General features: G+C 42.3%; 1 protein-coding gene across 1 annotated transcript in view; it reads left to right on the top strand.

The window, feature by feature from the left end:
• The window catches only part of neb (nebulin), a 229,493-nt gene that overhangs the window by 78,523 nt on the left and 133,586 nt on the right, over positions 1–17,384 (top strand). The window contains 17 exon segments of the mRNA XM_055638822.1: positions 240–344; positions 431–538; positions 792–1,103; positions 2,314–2,517; positions 3,613–3,717; positions 7,179–7,286; positions 7,373–7,684; positions 8,772–8,801; positions 8,803–8,976; positions 9,080–9,184; positions 11,317–11,424; positions 11,548–11,859; positions 13,299–13,502; positions 14,137–14,241; positions 14,332–14,439; positions 14,552–14,863; positions 17,152–17,355. Coding sequence (XP_055494797.1) covers positions 240–344; positions 431–538; positions 792–1,103; positions 2,314–2,517; positions 3,613–3,717; positions 7,179–7,286; positions 7,373–7,684; positions 8,772–8,801; positions 8,803–8,976; positions 9,080–9,184; positions 11,317–11,424; positions 11,548–11,859; positions 13,299–13,502; positions 14,137–14,241; positions 14,332–14,439; positions 14,552–14,863; positions 17,152–17,355 — 2,916 coding nt within the window.

The following is a 17,384-nucleotide window of genomic DNA, read 5'->3' as shown; positions in this document are numbered from 1 at the left end:
AATATCGAATCATTAAGTACCCCCTGGATAAATTATGGTTGTTAAGAGGCATATAATAAAAATATATAATACATTAGTTTCATGCTTTGCTTAAAATGTCAGTTAGGCCATCGGAAGCTGGAAATCTTTGCAGTGCCACATTAATTGTCAAATCTCTACATCTAAATGGCAAAGCTCTAATCTGCCTTTTCTGACCTATTGTTGTTATTATTTTTAAAGGAGTAACTTTTATTTTTCAGCACCTGTATACAAAGGACTGGGAGAAGGACAAAACTAAGAACCATGTAACTTCAGATTCTCCAGAAATTGTGCTAGCAAAAGCCAACGCACTCATGCTCAGCAATGTAAGAGAAGTGAAAAATTATAATTATTTAAAGAAAGTTCGAGTTAAAATCCTGAATAATTGGCAGCAAACTCCTTCTCTTTTCAGAACAAGTATAAGTTTGACTGGGAACAATCCAAGAAGAAAGGTTATGACCTCCGAGCCGATGCAATATCTATAAAGGCTGCCAAAAGTTCCACAAATATTGCAAGTGATGTAAGTTTAAAAACGTTTTCATTTCAAAGAAGTAGTTATATTTTCTCCAATAACATACAAATGCCAATTGTGTTAGCTCTAGAGACACACAACTATTATTAAGACTGTAACCATGCCTTTACTGTCCCTTGGAAAGTACCACTAAGGGTCTGGAACTATTTTTCAGTATAAATACAAAACTGGCTACCGCTAGTTTACCTTGAGTTGAGTTTACTGCATAAAAGCAACATAAATTGCTTGATCTCCTTTTCAGTACAAGTACAAAACGGCCTATCGCAAGCAGCTTGGGCACCATGTCGGATGCCGTAACATTCAAGATGATCCCAAGATGGTCTGGTCCATGCACGTGGCCAAGATTCAGAGCGACAGGGAATACAAAAAGAACTTTGAGAAAACCAAGACCAAGTTCAACATGCCGGTCGACATGCTGGACATCCTGTTGGCCAAGAAATGCCAGACCCTGGTCAGTGACATTGACTACAGGCGTCACCTGCACCAGTGGACCTGCCTCCCAGACCAGAGCGATGTGATTCAGGCGAGGAAGGCCTATGAATTGCAGAGTGATGTGAGTAACATTAACAATATCATACCTTCTGTCATGAATGTTCCAAATTGCCTTTTGAAACAATGAAAAGCAAAATGGTGCTTATCTTGATTTATTTTGAAGCCGCATTATCTTAAAGTGCTTAAAACTTCCTCAAATAAATATTGAATTCCCTGTTTTGATTAGTTTGGTTTATTATTGTCACGTGTACTGAGGTGCAGTGAAAAGATTTTTTGTTGCATGCTACCCAGTCAGCGAAAAGTGTAGACATGATTACAATTAATCCGCCACAATCGACTCTACTCCCTCTCACCCAACTTCTTCCCGACCACTTCATCTGCACATTACCCACACACTCCTCCCAGTGCCTTACTCCACTGTTGCCATTTACCTGAAGAAAAGACTCAACCCGAAACGTCACCCATTCCACCTCTCCATAGATGCTGCCTGTCCCGCTGAGTTACTTCAGCATTTTGTGTCTATCTTTACTTTTTTCCAATTTCCTTTCCCATCAGATGCCATCATCTGCAGCTATCGCATCCCAGCCTCAGTTGTTATTTCCAAGTCTCTCGGGCTCACATATCTCCATCTATCAATCCAGCCCTCCTCACCTGGATCCACTTATCACATGCCAGCTCTTGCCCCACCTTTCTTACCTCTTTATTCTGGCTATCTCCCCTCCATTTTTTTCAGTCCAGAGGACGGGTCTCAACCTGAAACATCACTCGTCCATTTCACTCCACAGATGCACCCTGACCCACTGAGTTCCTCCAGCTGTCTGTTTTATGCTCCAAATTCCAGCAGACCTTTATGTCACCTTCATCTTGACTGCCAAAAATATTTACTTCCACTTATGCCAGTGAATATAGTATTTCAATAATGCAATTGGCAGATAATAAAGGCTGTAATTAGTTCAAGTCCCTAGTGAAACCGTACGTCATTCATTGAACAGGAAGCATATTGTGTCAGCGAAATCAACATTGGAATGAGGGAAGCAAGGCATCCCGAAGGGTGACGGTAGGGTATCCCACCACCTTGCATGCAGGGTAGGTCTGAATCTACTCCAGAACAATCAAGCAGATTAAATGATTCAGAGGTGTTTCGAGGTCGGGCATGGGAAAAATGGAACGTTTGGATTGGCCATGGATGGGCATGGATAAGTTGGACCAGTGGGCCTGTCTCCATGCTGCATGACTCTCTGACTGTGACTCTACTTCTCATTATCTTCCAGAATTTGTACAAAGCCGACCTTCAGTGGCTTAAGGGTATCGGATGGTCTCCTATCGGGTCGCTGGATGTGGTGAAAGCCAAAAAAGCTGGCGAGATCCTGAGTGAGAGCACTTACCGTCAGCACCCATCAAAGTTTAAGTTCACCAAGATGACCGACTCCATGGATATGACCCTGGCATCGAATAATGCGCTTACAATGAATAAGGCAAGACTATTTTATTAAAAGACTTGCAATAGAGACCAGTATAGCATAATTTATTTTCCAGAATTTTCTGCTAAAGAGCAGAGAATGTAAAAAAATATGTCATTGCACGTAAAACCATAGAACCAGGAGCAGGATTAGCTACTTAGCTCCTGGAGCATGTTTCACTTGTTTTTGTGTTGGTGTAGTTAAACAACAAGAGGTTATTTATGTGTTTAAGAAGGAACTGCAGATGCTGGAAAATCGAAGGTACACAAAAAAGCTGGAGAAACGCAGCAGGTGTAGCAGTATCTATGGAGCGAAGGAAAAAGTCAAAGTTTCGGGCTGAAACCCTTCTTCAGTCTTTGTGTACCTACGAGGTTATTATGGACTGATTCCAGTCATCTTAATTGGAAGAAGAATAGGGATGCATTATAACTCTGAAAATCAGTTTTGAGCTTCAAAAACGCTGGGCTCTCCTGAAGGTTTTAAGATGTATATGTTCCAATCTTAAACTTCCCATTGTGTGCTCAAGATAAAGAGACTGATCAGGAGTACTTAATTTCATGAATGGCACAGTTCTATCAGAAATGGTTAGCCTTTGCATTACATTGGTTAAAAGGGAGACCTGCCACATTGGATGTGGAAGATTAATTTAGTAGGTTTATTTGTTTGCAATACTGATAGCAGCAGACAATAAGAAGTAATACTAGACAACAAAATTTACAACCAAGGAAATTCACAGCAATCTGTTCCTGAGTTCACAATAATATCTCAAATCGTTAAAAACATTGTTGTTCTAATGTAAAATGTCAGTAGGAACAGCTGCTCTCTTTTGTCTGCCTCTTGTATGTAATTCTTCATTAATTGATATATTTTTCAAATACAAGCCAATAAAAAAGTAATTTGTTAGGTTAACAGCCTGTCAGAAAGGATTACAGATAAACCAACTGCAAAAAGATGGAACTCTTTTCTGTATTGGTTTTACTTATTTTTTGCTCTTGGGGTATTGAAATTGCAGACCAGGCAAGCATTTACTGGTCATTCTTAAAGCTTGGGTAGCAAAATATTGATTCCATGAACTGTCATTTTAATTTCATGTCTTTTAATTTATATCAGAGGCTTTACACAAAAGCCTGGGAGAAGGACAAGACAAAGGTTCATATCATGCCTGACGCTCCAGAAATCCAACTGGCCAAAGCAAATGCAATAAACATGAGCAAGGTAAGTGCCAGAGTCAAATTGGGGTTTGGTTTAGGTTCAATGATGCAATGGTGCTTTACTTATCACATGTGCAATTGCACAGTGAATTTTTACACATGCGGGAGCCGCCATGCTTTGGTACTAATTCCAATATTAAAAGTCAGGGCCGTTCGTGCGCTCGGTCTACTGGTAAACCCCAGACCCCTGCAGGACATTACACCATCACCTTCACCTGGATCGGCCCATGAACCGACATCCCACCCCTTGACCGGCCATCTGTGTGTTCCAAGGGCACCTCCTGCAACCGATCTTGAGGGTGCTAGAGGCAATATTCTGGATCACCCTCCTACTGGCATGCTCCTCGTGTCCGTCGTCCCCAGTGGCTCCCTCCTGATACCGCAGTCCGACGAGTCTTTGAGCGGGTTCCGCAGCTGCCAATCATTTGAGCCTTCTGGGCGTGTACCATGGCCGCGGCTTCTCTGGATGGCCTCTTGCGCATGGAATAGGAGGCGCTGATTAAATTAATTCTCAATTGTGCGTGTTCCTATAAGGATTTTTCCCAATCATAGAATAACATAGAAAACAGGTGCATGGATAGGCCATTTGGCCCTTTTGGCCAGCACCACCATTCAATATGGGAGGGAGAGAGAAAACGGGGAATTACAGACCAGTTAGTCTAACATCGGTAGTGGGGAAACTGCTAGAGTCAGTTATTAAAGATGGGATAGCAGCACATTTGGAAAGTGGTGAAATCATTGGACAAAGTCAGCATGGATTTACGAAAGGTAAATCATGTCTGACGAATCTTATAGAATTTTTTGAGGATGTAACTAGTAGCGTGGATAGGGGAGAACCAGTGGAAGTGGTGTATCTGTACTTCCAGAAGGCTTTCGACAAGGTCCCACATAAGAGATTAGTATACAAACTTAAAGCACACGGCATTGGGGGTTCAGTATTGATGTGGAAAGAGAACTGGCTGGCAAACAGGAAGCAAAGAGTAGGAGTAAACGGGTCCTTTTCACAATGGCAGGCAGTGACTAGTGGGGTACCGCAAGGCACAGTGCTGGGACCCCAGCTATTTACAATATATATTAATGATCTGGATGAGGGGAATTGAAGGCAATATCTCCAAGTTTGCGGATGACACTAAGCTGGGGGGCAGTGTTAGCTGTGAGGAGGATGCTAGGAGACTGCAAGGTGACTTGGATAGGCTGGGTGAGTGGGCAAATGTTTGGCAGATGCAGTATAATGTGGATAAATGTGAGGTTATCCATTTTGGTGGCAAAAACGGGAAAGCAGACTATTATCTAAATGGTGGCCGATTGGGAAAGGGGGAGATGCAGCGAGGCCTGGGTGTCATGGTACACCAGTCATTGAAGGTAGGCATGCAGGTGCAGCAGGCAGTAAAGAAAGGGAATGGTATGTTGGCTCTCATAGCAAAAGGATTTGAGTATAGGAGCAGGGAGGTTCTACTGCAGTTGTACAGGGTCTTGGTGAGACCACACCTGGAGTATTGCATACAGTTTTGGTCTCCAAATCTGAGGAAGGACATTATTGCCATAGAGGGAGTGCAGAGAAGGTTCACCAGACTGATTTCTGGGATGTCAGGACTGTCTTATGAAGAAAGACTGGATAGACTTGGTTTATACTCTCTAGAATTTAGGAGATTGAGAGGGGATCTTATAGAAACTTACAAAATTCTTAAGGGGTTGGACAGGCTAGATGCAGGAAGATTGTTCCCGATGTTGGGGATGTCCAGGACAAGGGGTCACAACTTAAGGATAAGGGGGAAATCCTTTAAAACCGAGATGAGGAGAACTTTTTTCACACAGAGAGTGGTGAATCTCTGGAACTCTTTGCCACAGAGGGTAGTTGAGGCCAGTTCATTGGCTATATTTAAGAGGGAGTTAGATGTGGCCCTTGTGGCCAAGGGGATCAGAGGGTAGGGAGAGAAGGCAGGTACGGGATACTGAGTTGGATGATCAGCCATGATCATATTGAATGGCGGTGCGGGCTCGAAGGGCTGAATGGCCTACTCCTGCACCTAATTTCTATGTTTCTATGTTTCTAATATGATCTTGGTTGATCATCCTAAATCTGTACCCCATTCCTGCTTTCTCCCCATTCCCTTGATTCCCTTAGCCCTAAGAGCTATATCTAACTCTCTCTTGAAAACATCCAGTGAGTTGGCCTCCACTGCCTGGCAGAGAATTCCACAGATTCACAACTCTCTGGGTGAAAAAGTTTTTATTCATCTCAGTCCTAAATGGCCTACCCTTTATTCTTAAACTGTGATCCCTGATTCTGGACTCCGCAACATCGGGAACATTTTACCTGCATCTAGCCTGTCCAATTCCTTAAGAATTGGATGTTTCTATAAGATCCACTCTCATATTTCAAAATTCCAGTGAATATATGCCCAGTTGTTCCATTCTTTCATCATATGCCAGTCTCGTCAACCCGGGAATTAACCTGGTGAATGGGGTGGGAGATTGCAACCTTCACGTGGTTCACCCTGTTTCGACGAATGCAATCAACCTGGCGTGCACAAACAGAAGATCAAACAGAACAAGTTGTCTTACAAACTTTAGGCTGTGCACGCCATACGCAAGAAGAAAAAGACCTGGTGAATCTACGCTGCACTCCCTCAATAGCACAAATGTTTTTCCTCAAAATTAGGAGACCAGAACTGCACACAATACGCCAGGTGTGGTCTCACTAATGGTCAATATTGAAGTACTCTGACTGACAAATAGTGGCTATGAATCTGCTTTATAGCAAAATGATCGGAAGGAGCTTCAAAGGGAAAGTAATCAGACACACCTTTGAAACTGTAATAAGTGCAAGGTTTCAGCAAAGATGGCTAGGTAGTAGCATGTTTCAAAGCGACAAGTTTTCGGTGGAAAAGATTTAGGGGCAGTTTCCAGAGTTGTCCCCCAGAAACGGCCATTAAAGGCACGATAACGAGAATTAGATTTCAATGCAGGGTGACATGTTCTCTTTTTTATTATATTGTTTACAGTGTACTATGTTTACAGATTCTGTTATGCTGCAGCAAGTAAGAATTTCATTGTTCTATTTGGGCCACATGACAATAAAACACTCTTGATAATAGCTGGGAAGAAACTGCCTGTCACTATGTGGCTTTCGTCTGGGTGCTCCAGTTTCCTCCAACATCCCAAAAACATACAAATTTGTATGTTAATTAGCCTCTGTCGGAGCTATTCATGCCATTATAGCCTCTATAAATTGCCCCTAGTGTGTGCAGTGAGTGGATGAGAATGTGAAATGACATGGAACTAGAGTGATTGTTGGTCAGTTTGGACTCGGTGGGCCGAAGAAACTGTTTCCATGCTGTATCTTTAAACTTTGCAAATATTTCCAAATGACAGGCATATCAAATTGATCCAAATATTTGTTTGGGGGATTGCTATGCAGTTAGAATTATATCTTTTAAATATATATGTCCATTTGTTTCACAGTCATTATACAAAAAGGATTATGACAAATTAATACAGGACGGATATGATCTGAGAAATGATGCAATTTCCATCAAGGCTGCAAAGGCTTCCAGGGACATTGCCAGTGATGTAAGTATGAAACAAGCTTATTTATTTTAGTCCTTTAAGATATTTAGATTTGGAAATAATTTCTGACTTTTTTTAATATACTGTAGTACAAATATAAAACAGCCTACCGCAAGCAGCTTGGCCACCATATTGGATGTCGCAGCATTCAGGATGATCCTAAGATGGTATGGTCCATGCACGTGGCCAAGATCCAGAGCGACAGGGAGTATAAGAAGAACTTTGAGAAAACCAAGACCAAGTTCAACATGCCGGCCGACATGCTGGACATCCTGCTGGCCAAGAAATGCCAGACCCTGGTCAGTGACATTGACTACAGACGTCACCTACACCAGTGGACCTGTCTTCCAGACCAGAACGATGTGATCCAAGCTAGGAAAGCCTATGATTTGCAGAGTGATGTGAGTTTTTCAAGTCCATTACGACCATTTTCCCAGCTTAGACTTTGCAATATAATATTAATGTAACAAAAGCTGAGATATTGACTCAAATCCCTAACCGTTTTACTTATCCTCAGCAAGAAGTAACTTAAGTGGTGTGAATACTGTGTCATTTGCAAATATAGAAACATAGAAATTAGGTGCAGGAGTAGGCCATTCGGCCCTTCGAGCCTGCACCGCCATTCAATATGATCATGGCTGATCATCCAACTCAGTATCCCGTAACTCCCTCTTAAATATAGCCAATGAACTGGCCTCAACTACCCTCTGCGGCAGAGAGTTCCAGAGATTCACCACTCTCTGTGTGAAAAAAGTTCTTCTCATCTCGGTTTTAAAGGATTTCCCCCTTATCCTTAAGCTGTGACCCCTTGTCCTGGACTTCCCCAACATCGGGAACAATCTTCCTGCATCTAGCCTGTCCAACCCCTTAAGAATTTTGTAAGTTTCTATAAGATCCCCTCTCAATCTCCTAAATTCTAGAGAGTATAAACCAAGTCTATCCAGTCTTTCTTCATAAGACAGTCCTGACATCCCAGGAATCAGTCTGGTGAACCTTCTCTGCACTCCCTCTACGGCAATAATGTCCTTCCTCAGATTTGGAGACCAAAACTGTACGCAATACTCCAGGTGCGGCCTCACCAAGACCCTGTACAATTGCAGTAGAACCTCCCTACTCCTATACTCAAATCCTTTTGCAATGAAAGCTAACATACCATTCGCTTTCTTTACTGCCTGCTGCACCTGCATGCCTACCTTCAATGACTGGTGTACCATGACACCCAGGTCTCGCTGCATCTCCCCCTTTCCCAATCGGCCACCATTTAGATAATAGTCTGCTTTCCCGTTTTTGCCACCAAAATGGATAACCTCACATTTATCCACATTATACTGCATCTGCCAAACATTTCCCACTCACCCAGCCTATCCAAGTCACCTTGCAGTCTCCTAGCATCCTCCTCACAGCTAACACTGCCCCCCAGCTTAGTGTCATCCGCAAACTTGGAGATATTGCCTTCAATTCCCTCAAATATATTTCCGTTCGTTCCAGAATCTATACAAATTGGACCTTCAGTGGCTGAAAGGGCATCGGATGGTCTCCTATCGGGTCGCTGGATGTGGTGAAAGCCAAAAAAGCTGGCGAGATCCTGAGTGAGAGCACTTACCGTCAGCACCCGTCAAAGTTTAAGTTCACCAAGATGACCGACTCCATGGATATGACCCTGGCAAAGAGTAATGCACACACCATGAATAAGGTTTAATTATTTTATTCTATTTGATGTTTCGCGAGATACAGAATGTTGTCAGTAGATTTGTCTAGCCCACTGGAATACCAACTTACCTGTACTTATCTTTCAGCATGCATATATTGCAGCTTGGGAAGCGGACAAGACCAAAATTCACGTCATGCCTGATACGCCAGAAATAATGTTGGCCAAACAGAATCAGATTGCATGCAGTGATGTAAGTATGGAAAACCATTTCGAAGACACACTTGATAATAACAGTTTAAGGGAGGGGAACCGAAGATGGTTGCGAAGTTGGTTACCAAATATTGATTAATATGTGATATTTTTGTTTAAAGATACAGTGCGGAAATAGGCCCATCAGCTCACTGAGCCTGTATCGACCAGCGATGCTCGCCCACTAACACTATCCTACACACACTAGGGACAATTTGCAATTATACCAAGCTTATTACCCTACAAACCTGTACATCTTTGGAGTGTGGGAGGAACCGAAGATCTCAGAGAAAACCCTCGCAGTCACGGGGAGAACGTACAAACTCCGTACCCATGGTCGGGATTGAAGCTGGCTCTCTGGCGCTGTAAGGCAGCAACTCTACCGCTGCGCCACCGTGTCCATCCATAAACTGAGGAGGCAGTTAAGAGTCAAACACATTGGAACATATGACATTTTATGTAGGCCAGGCCAAGGAATAATGGTACATTTTCTTCCCTGAAGGATGTTACTGAAAGACACAGCTTTTCACAACAATGTAGAACTTTCATGATTACTGTTGCTAAAACTAACTTTGTAATTCCACCATCATGTAACTACTTGAATATAAAGTCACCAATTTCCAATGCAAGATTTGAGCTCCTGTCTCCAAATTAATAGCCCAGATCTCTAGTTGCTGCATACAGCCTCTAAAAATATTGGTCATGCTTCAGGTGGGGTCATAATACAAGCTTTTAGAAAACAAAAAGGTATAAGCTGCAGGTGCTGAAATAAAATCTGCAAATGCTGGAAAAAACTGCAGGATAGGCTGCCTCTGTGGAAAGGGAAAGAGAGTTCAAATTTCAAAGGGTGCAGAGAAGAATTATAGGTATGACATGAGGAACAAGGAACATTATATGCGCTGATAAACTAGTAATGTTGGGCTGTTGCACAGAGAAGGTTAAGAGAATATTTGAAGTAGGTATTTAAATCAAAAGGCATTTAAATCAAATTTGGTCGCCCAATTATAGGAAGGATGTCAACAAAATAGAGAGAGTACAGAGGAGATTTACTAGAATGTTGCCTGGGCTTCAACAACTAAGTTACAGAGATAGGTTGAATAAGTTAGGTCTTTATTCTCTGGAGCGCAGAAGGTTAAGGGGCGACCTGATAGAGGTCTTTAAAATGATGAGAGGGATAGACAGAGTTGATGTGGACAAGCTTTTCCCTTTGAGAATAGGGAAGATTCAAACAAGAGGACATGACTTCAGAATTAAGGGACAGAAGTTTAGGGGTAATATGAGGGGGAACTTCTTTACGCAGAGAGTGGTAGCGGTGTGGAATGAGCCAGTGGAAGTGGTGGAGGCAGGTTCATTGGTATCATTTAAAAATAAATTGGATAGGCATATGGATGAGAAGGGAATGGAGGGTTATGGTATGAGTGCAGGCAGGTGGGACTAAGGGGAAAAAAAATTGTTTGGCATGGACTTGTAGGGCCGAGATGGACTGTTTCCGTGCTGTAATTGTTATATGGTTATATGGTTAAAAGCAATTGATGACCATTTCAAGGGAAAGAATGATAGGGCAACATGGGAGGAATATGATTCATTGGGTAGCTTAATGAGAGGTCAGGGCTAATCTGAGATGTTTAAAATATTGTTATTTCCTTATTTCTCATGGAGCAGGAGGTGAGTTCATGAGTCGGTGGAAAGAACAGTGATATTCAGGAGCATATCAATATTACGAGGGATTAGGGTGTTAGATGTACTGACATGCATAAAAGTGGATAAACTCCTGGGCCTAAGGTCAACTCTGGAATGTTATGAGAAGCACGGGAGGACATTACTGAGGCATAGGCATGCATTTTGGTAACTTTGCCAGCCACAGATGAGGTACCAACGTACTGGGGATAACTAATACTGTGTCTTTATTTAAAAAGGACAGCAAGCATGAGCTGGGGAATACAGGTCGCTGAGCTTTAAAATCAGTGGTTGGTAAATGATTGGAAGAAATTCTGAGAGACAGGATGTATTTCGATTTATATAACAACCATAAGAATAATTCTGTGCACGCTAGAAGAGAAATTACATCTGGGAATCTGATAAATACTGTTGTTATAGATGAATTTACTGAGAGTATTGTTGTGGTCCCCATAGAAAATGTACAGACTTGCTCTGGATGAATCAAAGAAAAAAGGATACAGCTTGCATCCTGATGCCATCTCAATTAAAGCAGCAAAAGCATCCAGAGATATTGCCAGTGATGTAAGTGGACATATTTATTTTGTGCCAAATGATAAAGGAAACATCTTAAATATTTGAAGTATAGTTACACGGAATTATATGGACGCACTGAATTTAGGGTCATCTACTTGATCTCCTTTTTAGTACAAGTACAAAACGGCCTATCGTAAGCAGCTTGGGCACCATGTCGGATGCCGTAACATTCAAGATGATCCTAAGATGGTCTGGTCCATGCACGTGGCCAAGATTCAGAGCGACAGGGAATACAAGAAGAACTTTGAGAAAACCAAGACCAAGTTCAACATGCCGGTCGACATGTTGGACATCCTGTTGGCCAAGAAATGCCAGACCCTGGTCAGTGACATTGACTACAGGCAGCATCTGCACAAGTGGACCTGCCTCCCAGACCAGAACGATGTGATTCAGGCAAGGAAGGCATATGATTTGCAGAGTGATGTAAGTACTTAATCCCAATACGTATTTATAGCACTTGTACTGTTAATAGAAAGCTCAATGACTCCCTACAGAGTGAGCAGATTCTAACAATTACACTTCAAAGACAAGTTACTGGGACATCCTTGAACAGACTATGTTATATTGCTGTTGCTACTGAGCAAATGTTTTTGCATTTTACTGCATGGAAAAAATGGGCAATTGGTATTTTTTACCTTATTTAACAGCATAAAACCATTTATACCCTAGCAGCAACAAGCAATCAGATATTGTGTTCAAGAAGGAACTGCAGATGCTGGAAGATCGAAGGTACACAAAAATGCTGGAGAAACTCAGCGGGTGCAGCAGCATCTATGGAGCGAAGGAAATAGGCGACGTTTCGGGCCAAAACCCTTCTTCAGACTGATGGGGAATTTTGCTAGCCCTTGCTGTCTCCTCCCCTTCCTTAACCCTCGAGCTGTCTCCTCCCATCCCCCCGCCCTCGGTCTCCTCCTCCTACCTTTTTCCTTCCTTCTCCCCCCCCACCCCCCACCAGTCTGAAGAAGGGTTTCGGCCTGAAACGTCACCTATTTCCTTCGCTCCATAGATGCTGCTGCACCCGCTGAGTTTCTCCAGCATTTTTGTGTACCAGCAATCAGATATTGTTTGGATTCCTGAGAAATAGAACCATTTACTTCTGCAACAAAATGTTTTTTATTCAGTGAGCAGGCTATTTCCTTCATCAATTCTTGCAGCGTTGGATGGATCCCGTCACGTGGATGAAATGGCTTCCCATTTTGAAGTTCATTTATGGCAGCACACAGGATTAAATTTAATGGGCTCAGTTATACTCATAGCTAGTTGGTGGTTCTGTGGAATCCCCACCTAGTCTCAGGCAGTTCTGGATTGTCCTGAAATGCGAGGAAGAATACACTTCATATTAAGTTGTTCTACTTTATGAGAGCTGGGACCAACTTAATCCGCATGAGCATGCAACCCATTCATTTTAAATGGTGATAGCAGCCTGGATGGAAAATCAACTGCAGATAAATGCTTTGCCTTATTCAATATTTAAATGGATATTAATATTTTAAATTAAGACACACAAGACAATAGTGTTTTTAATGCATTTATTTTTTGGATTTTTAAAAAGTTCTATTTGTTTAAATTTATTTTGACTACTTTTAAATCTATCTGGTGGTCAGAAACATTTGGAAACATCTGTAATGACGCTTGATGGCACGAACTGTCAAAAGGCAAGTGGTTCTGACACTTGAGGCCTTGTGGCTACTTGCAGATCACTCTGCTTTGAAAGTCACTGCAGAGAAGCCTACATCATGCTTTGACCTACACAGCCATGAATGTTTAGTGCAACAGCAAAGGGGAAATGAACTTGATGAAGCAGTTAGAACTTCCCAATGTTTTAGCCCTGTCCCTAATTCCCACGTCTTTGTGTGAAACAGAACCAATACAAGGCAGATCTTCAGTGGCTGAAGGGTATTGGCTGGACGCCAGATGGATCTCTGGACCATGAAAAAACAAAGAAAGCTGGAGCAATTTTAAGTGAGACAAAGTATCGTCAACACCCTGGCAATTTCAAGTTCAGCAGTTTGATGGATTCCATCCCTTTGCAATTGGCAAAGGTTAATTCAACCATTCTCAACAAGGTAAAGTACTTGTTAATGTAAGAAACATATCATCACTGCATGCACACCATATTTTACACTGTTAAATATAATCTACATCTGTTACAGAATTCCTTTAAAGCCACTCTGCTCACTTGCATCCACTCAGTGCAAGTCTGAGAACCAATTATAAATTGCATCGTGTGTGAGAAGGAACTGTAGATGCTGGTTTACATGCTAGATAGACACAAAACCAGGCAGAACACGGTTGCCATTCTTTTCAATAAACAAATGGTTGTTGGTGAGACCACAGATACGATAGTGGCATTTAAGATACGTTTGAATTGGCGTATGGATATGGAGGGATATGGATTATGTACAGACAGATAACAGTCGGCCTTGGCATCATGTTCGGCACAGACATTGAGGGCTGAAGGCCCTGTGCTGTACTGTTCTATGTTCTATCTTCTATGTTGACTCAGCACTAGGAAAAGTATAGAACAGCTTGCTATATGAGTTTCACCACATATATTCTCCTACATTCATCACTCCAAATGCTTACCAATTATTAGATCAAATCTGGAGCAGATTAATAATTTTACTGTTAGTTGATTATGCACGATGTCCCCTGCATTCTAGCTTTAACATTTATCTCTCTTAAAAAATCTCTTTGCAGCGTTTATACACTGAAGCTTGGGAAAAGGATAAACTTAATCTTCACATCATGCCAGACACACCAGAGATTGTGTTGGCAAGCCAGAACAAAATCAATTATAGTGAAGTAAGTTGGTGCAAATATTTCTAAAAGAGCAAAATGATCACATATATTACAGTGTGAATGTCTACTTCATATATTTTTGTTGATCTGCAGAAACAATATAGGCTTGCACTGGAAGAATCAAAGAAGAAAGGCTATGACCTTCGTTCTGATGCAATTTCCATCAAGGCAGCTAAAGCTTCAAGAGATATTGCTAGTGACGTACGTGATTTATACTTTGTTTTACTTTACATAGATTTATATAAAAGTTGCGCCATTTTTCTCATGACTTCTGACAATATTAATGTGCAACTGGCAATTTTGACTTTAACAGTACAAGTACAAAACGGCCTATCGCAAGCAGCTTGGGCACCATGTCGGATGCCGTAACATTCAGGATGATCCCAAGATGGTCTGGTGCATGCATGTGGGCAAAATTCAGAGCGACCGGGAGTACAAGAAGAACTTTGAGAAAACCAAGACCAAGTTCAACATGCCAGTTGACATGCTGGACATCCTGCTGGCCAAGAAATGCCAGACCCTGGTCAGTGACATTGACTACAGGCGTTACCTGCACCAGTGGACCTGTCTCCCAGACCAGAACAGTGTGATCCATGCAAGGAAGGCCTATGATTTGCAAAGCGATGTGAGTACCATACCATTCTTAAAGCCTCTGAATATTTTTGAAAAGTTAATCATTACATTTGTGCAATAACCTTCTTAATTCTAGTTAAAGAAAAACATTTTCTCTTTTCTTGAAATGTTCTCCAATATGAGTATGCCTATTTGCTTTAAAATTAATAAAAGAGGCTAAGTTTTGAAATGTAATATAATTGTATAATATATCATGCATATTATCAGGAACGTGTTCTTTAATTAATTTCTTGATTAGTACAGATGTCAGAGGTCATGGGGAGAAGGCAGGAGAATGGGGTTAGGACGGAGAGATAGATCAGCAATGATTGAATGGCAGAGTAAACTTGATGGGCCAAATGGCCTAATTCTACTCTTATCACATGACCTTATGACCTTATGACCTTCTGTGATAATTAGCCAAAACTAATCGAGAACTGGGAGTCCCATCTTTTTGATTAGTAATTAAACTGAGACGATATCTGCTTTTTTCAATGAAAACATGAAAATTATCAAATAATTTATCAATTAAAAGCCATTTAATTCCATTGCTTCAGTGGTCACAATCACAAATGCTTAATGGCCAGTGGCTTATTTGTGAGAAATTGCTTCTATAATTGTCTGCCGCACTTGCAAAACAATTCATTTAATCTCAGTTTGATCAAATATTGTACAAACATCGGATCTTTCAATAACATGACAATCAGGTTTGCAATATTTTTAATAGGGTTAGCACTATTTAAAATGACATTGCGGATGCTGGATATCTGAAATTAAAAGAACAAAATGCTGGATGTAAAATGCTCAACTGGTAGAGCAGCATCCATGGAAAGAGAAGCCTATGTATGTTCCAATGAAAGATCAGTGGCCTGAAATTATAACTCCATTGTTCAACCTCGATTCTAATGGGCCTGTCCCACTTAGGCAACTTTTTAAGCCCCATGCAGGAGACACGGTGCTCGCCACGTGGTTGCCACTTGTTCACTGGTGGTCTCTGATGAGTCTCCTTCATGGTTGCGAGAAGTTCCCGCATTCTGAGAACTAGTTGCGGCCTCAGTATGGTCGCCGCATATTTTTCAACATGTTGAAAAACTTTCTGCAACCAAAAATTGGTCGCCATGGAGATAATCGATAATCCTGAGTCGTAGGTGCAGTTGTAGTGGGGTCGCCATGTAGTTGTAGGTAGTCGAGGACGTTGTAGGTAGTTTTAGTTAATCGCATTTTCATTGGCTCATTGGGGGAAAAAACGTAAGCAGGAGTTTTCAGAACCAAGGATAACCGACCGGTAATGTTAAATGTCCGCCGAACTTCACAGTTGTGTATCTCTGGCTTATTACAAGTTGTCTGGCTTCTTAAAAGTCTTCTCTCACACCCCCCCCCCCCCCTTCTTCCCCCCCCCCCCCCCCCTTCTCCCCCCCCTCCCCTTTCTCTCCCCCCCTCTTTCCCCCTTCCCCCCCCCCTTTCTCACCCCCCCTTCTTTCTCCCCCCCCCTTTTCTCCCCCCCCCCTTCTTTCTCCCCCCCCTCTTTCTCCCCCCCCCCTCTCTCCCCCCTCTTCCCCCCCCTTCTCCCCCCCCTTCTTCCCCCCCCCCCCCCCCTTCTTTCCCCCCCCCCCCCCTTCTCCCCTCTATTACCGTACACTGTGCTAGCCGTCTTAATTAGAGGCCAACCTTCCTGTTCATCGCAGTGTGTGTCAGTATCACCTTGGCTTTGCACTGTGTGAATTTCAGGCAGCGCTCCCCCCGCTTGCCCTGGCCTCCGCCTTTGCGATGTGTGTGTGTTCCACTATGACAGTCGCGGTTCCAGTTCCCGGCTTTTCAGGCGACTGCTGGCAACGTGACAGTCGCTGGCAGTCCGCTGAAAAATCACCTGTGGGACAGACCCATAACTGACATCCTTTTTTCACACAGAGAGTGGTGAATCTCTGGAACTCTCTGCCACAGAGGGTAGTTGAGGCCCGTTCATTGGCTATATTTAAGAGGGAGTTAGATGTGGCCCTTGTGGCTAAGGGGATCAGGGGGTATGGAGAGAAGGCAGGTACGGGATACTGAGTTGGATGATCTGCCATGATCATATTGAATGGCGGTGCAGGCTCGAAGGGCCGAATGGCCTACTCCTGCACCTAATTTATATGTTTCTATGTTTCTATCCTGAATATTTCCAGCAGTATTTGCTTATCTTAATGATCTCCGTTGTTTATTAATGTAGAATCGAGCATTGCATTTAGATGTTACTCTTATTAAACCAGCCATATCAATGATAATCACAGAGGGTAAAATATGGATTTTGTTACTTTTTTCCAGAATATATACAAAGCGGATCTTGACTGGTTGAAAGGTATTGGATGGTCGCCTGAAGGGTCACTGGACGTGGTCAAATGCAAAAGAGCTGGTCAGATCCTGAGTGAAAGTAGTTACCGCCAGCCTCCAACCAATTTTAAATTCACGAGTTTGAATGATTCAATGGATTTGACTCTGGCAAAGAATAATGCACACCTTATGAATAAGGTTGGATTTTTCATTTAATTAATTGGAAA

The sequence above is a fragment of the Leucoraja erinacea genome, chromosome 7, assembly GCF_028641065.1.
Source record: "Leucoraja erinacea ecotype New England chromosome 7, Leri_hhj_1, whole genome shotgun sequence".
Taxonomy (NCBI): Eukaryota; Metazoa; Chordata; class Chondrichthyes; order Rajiformes; family Rajidae; genus Leucoraja; species Leucoraja erinaceus.
Note: the sequence above shows the minus strand (reverse complement) of the source record. Positions and strands in the feature narration are given on the sequence as shown.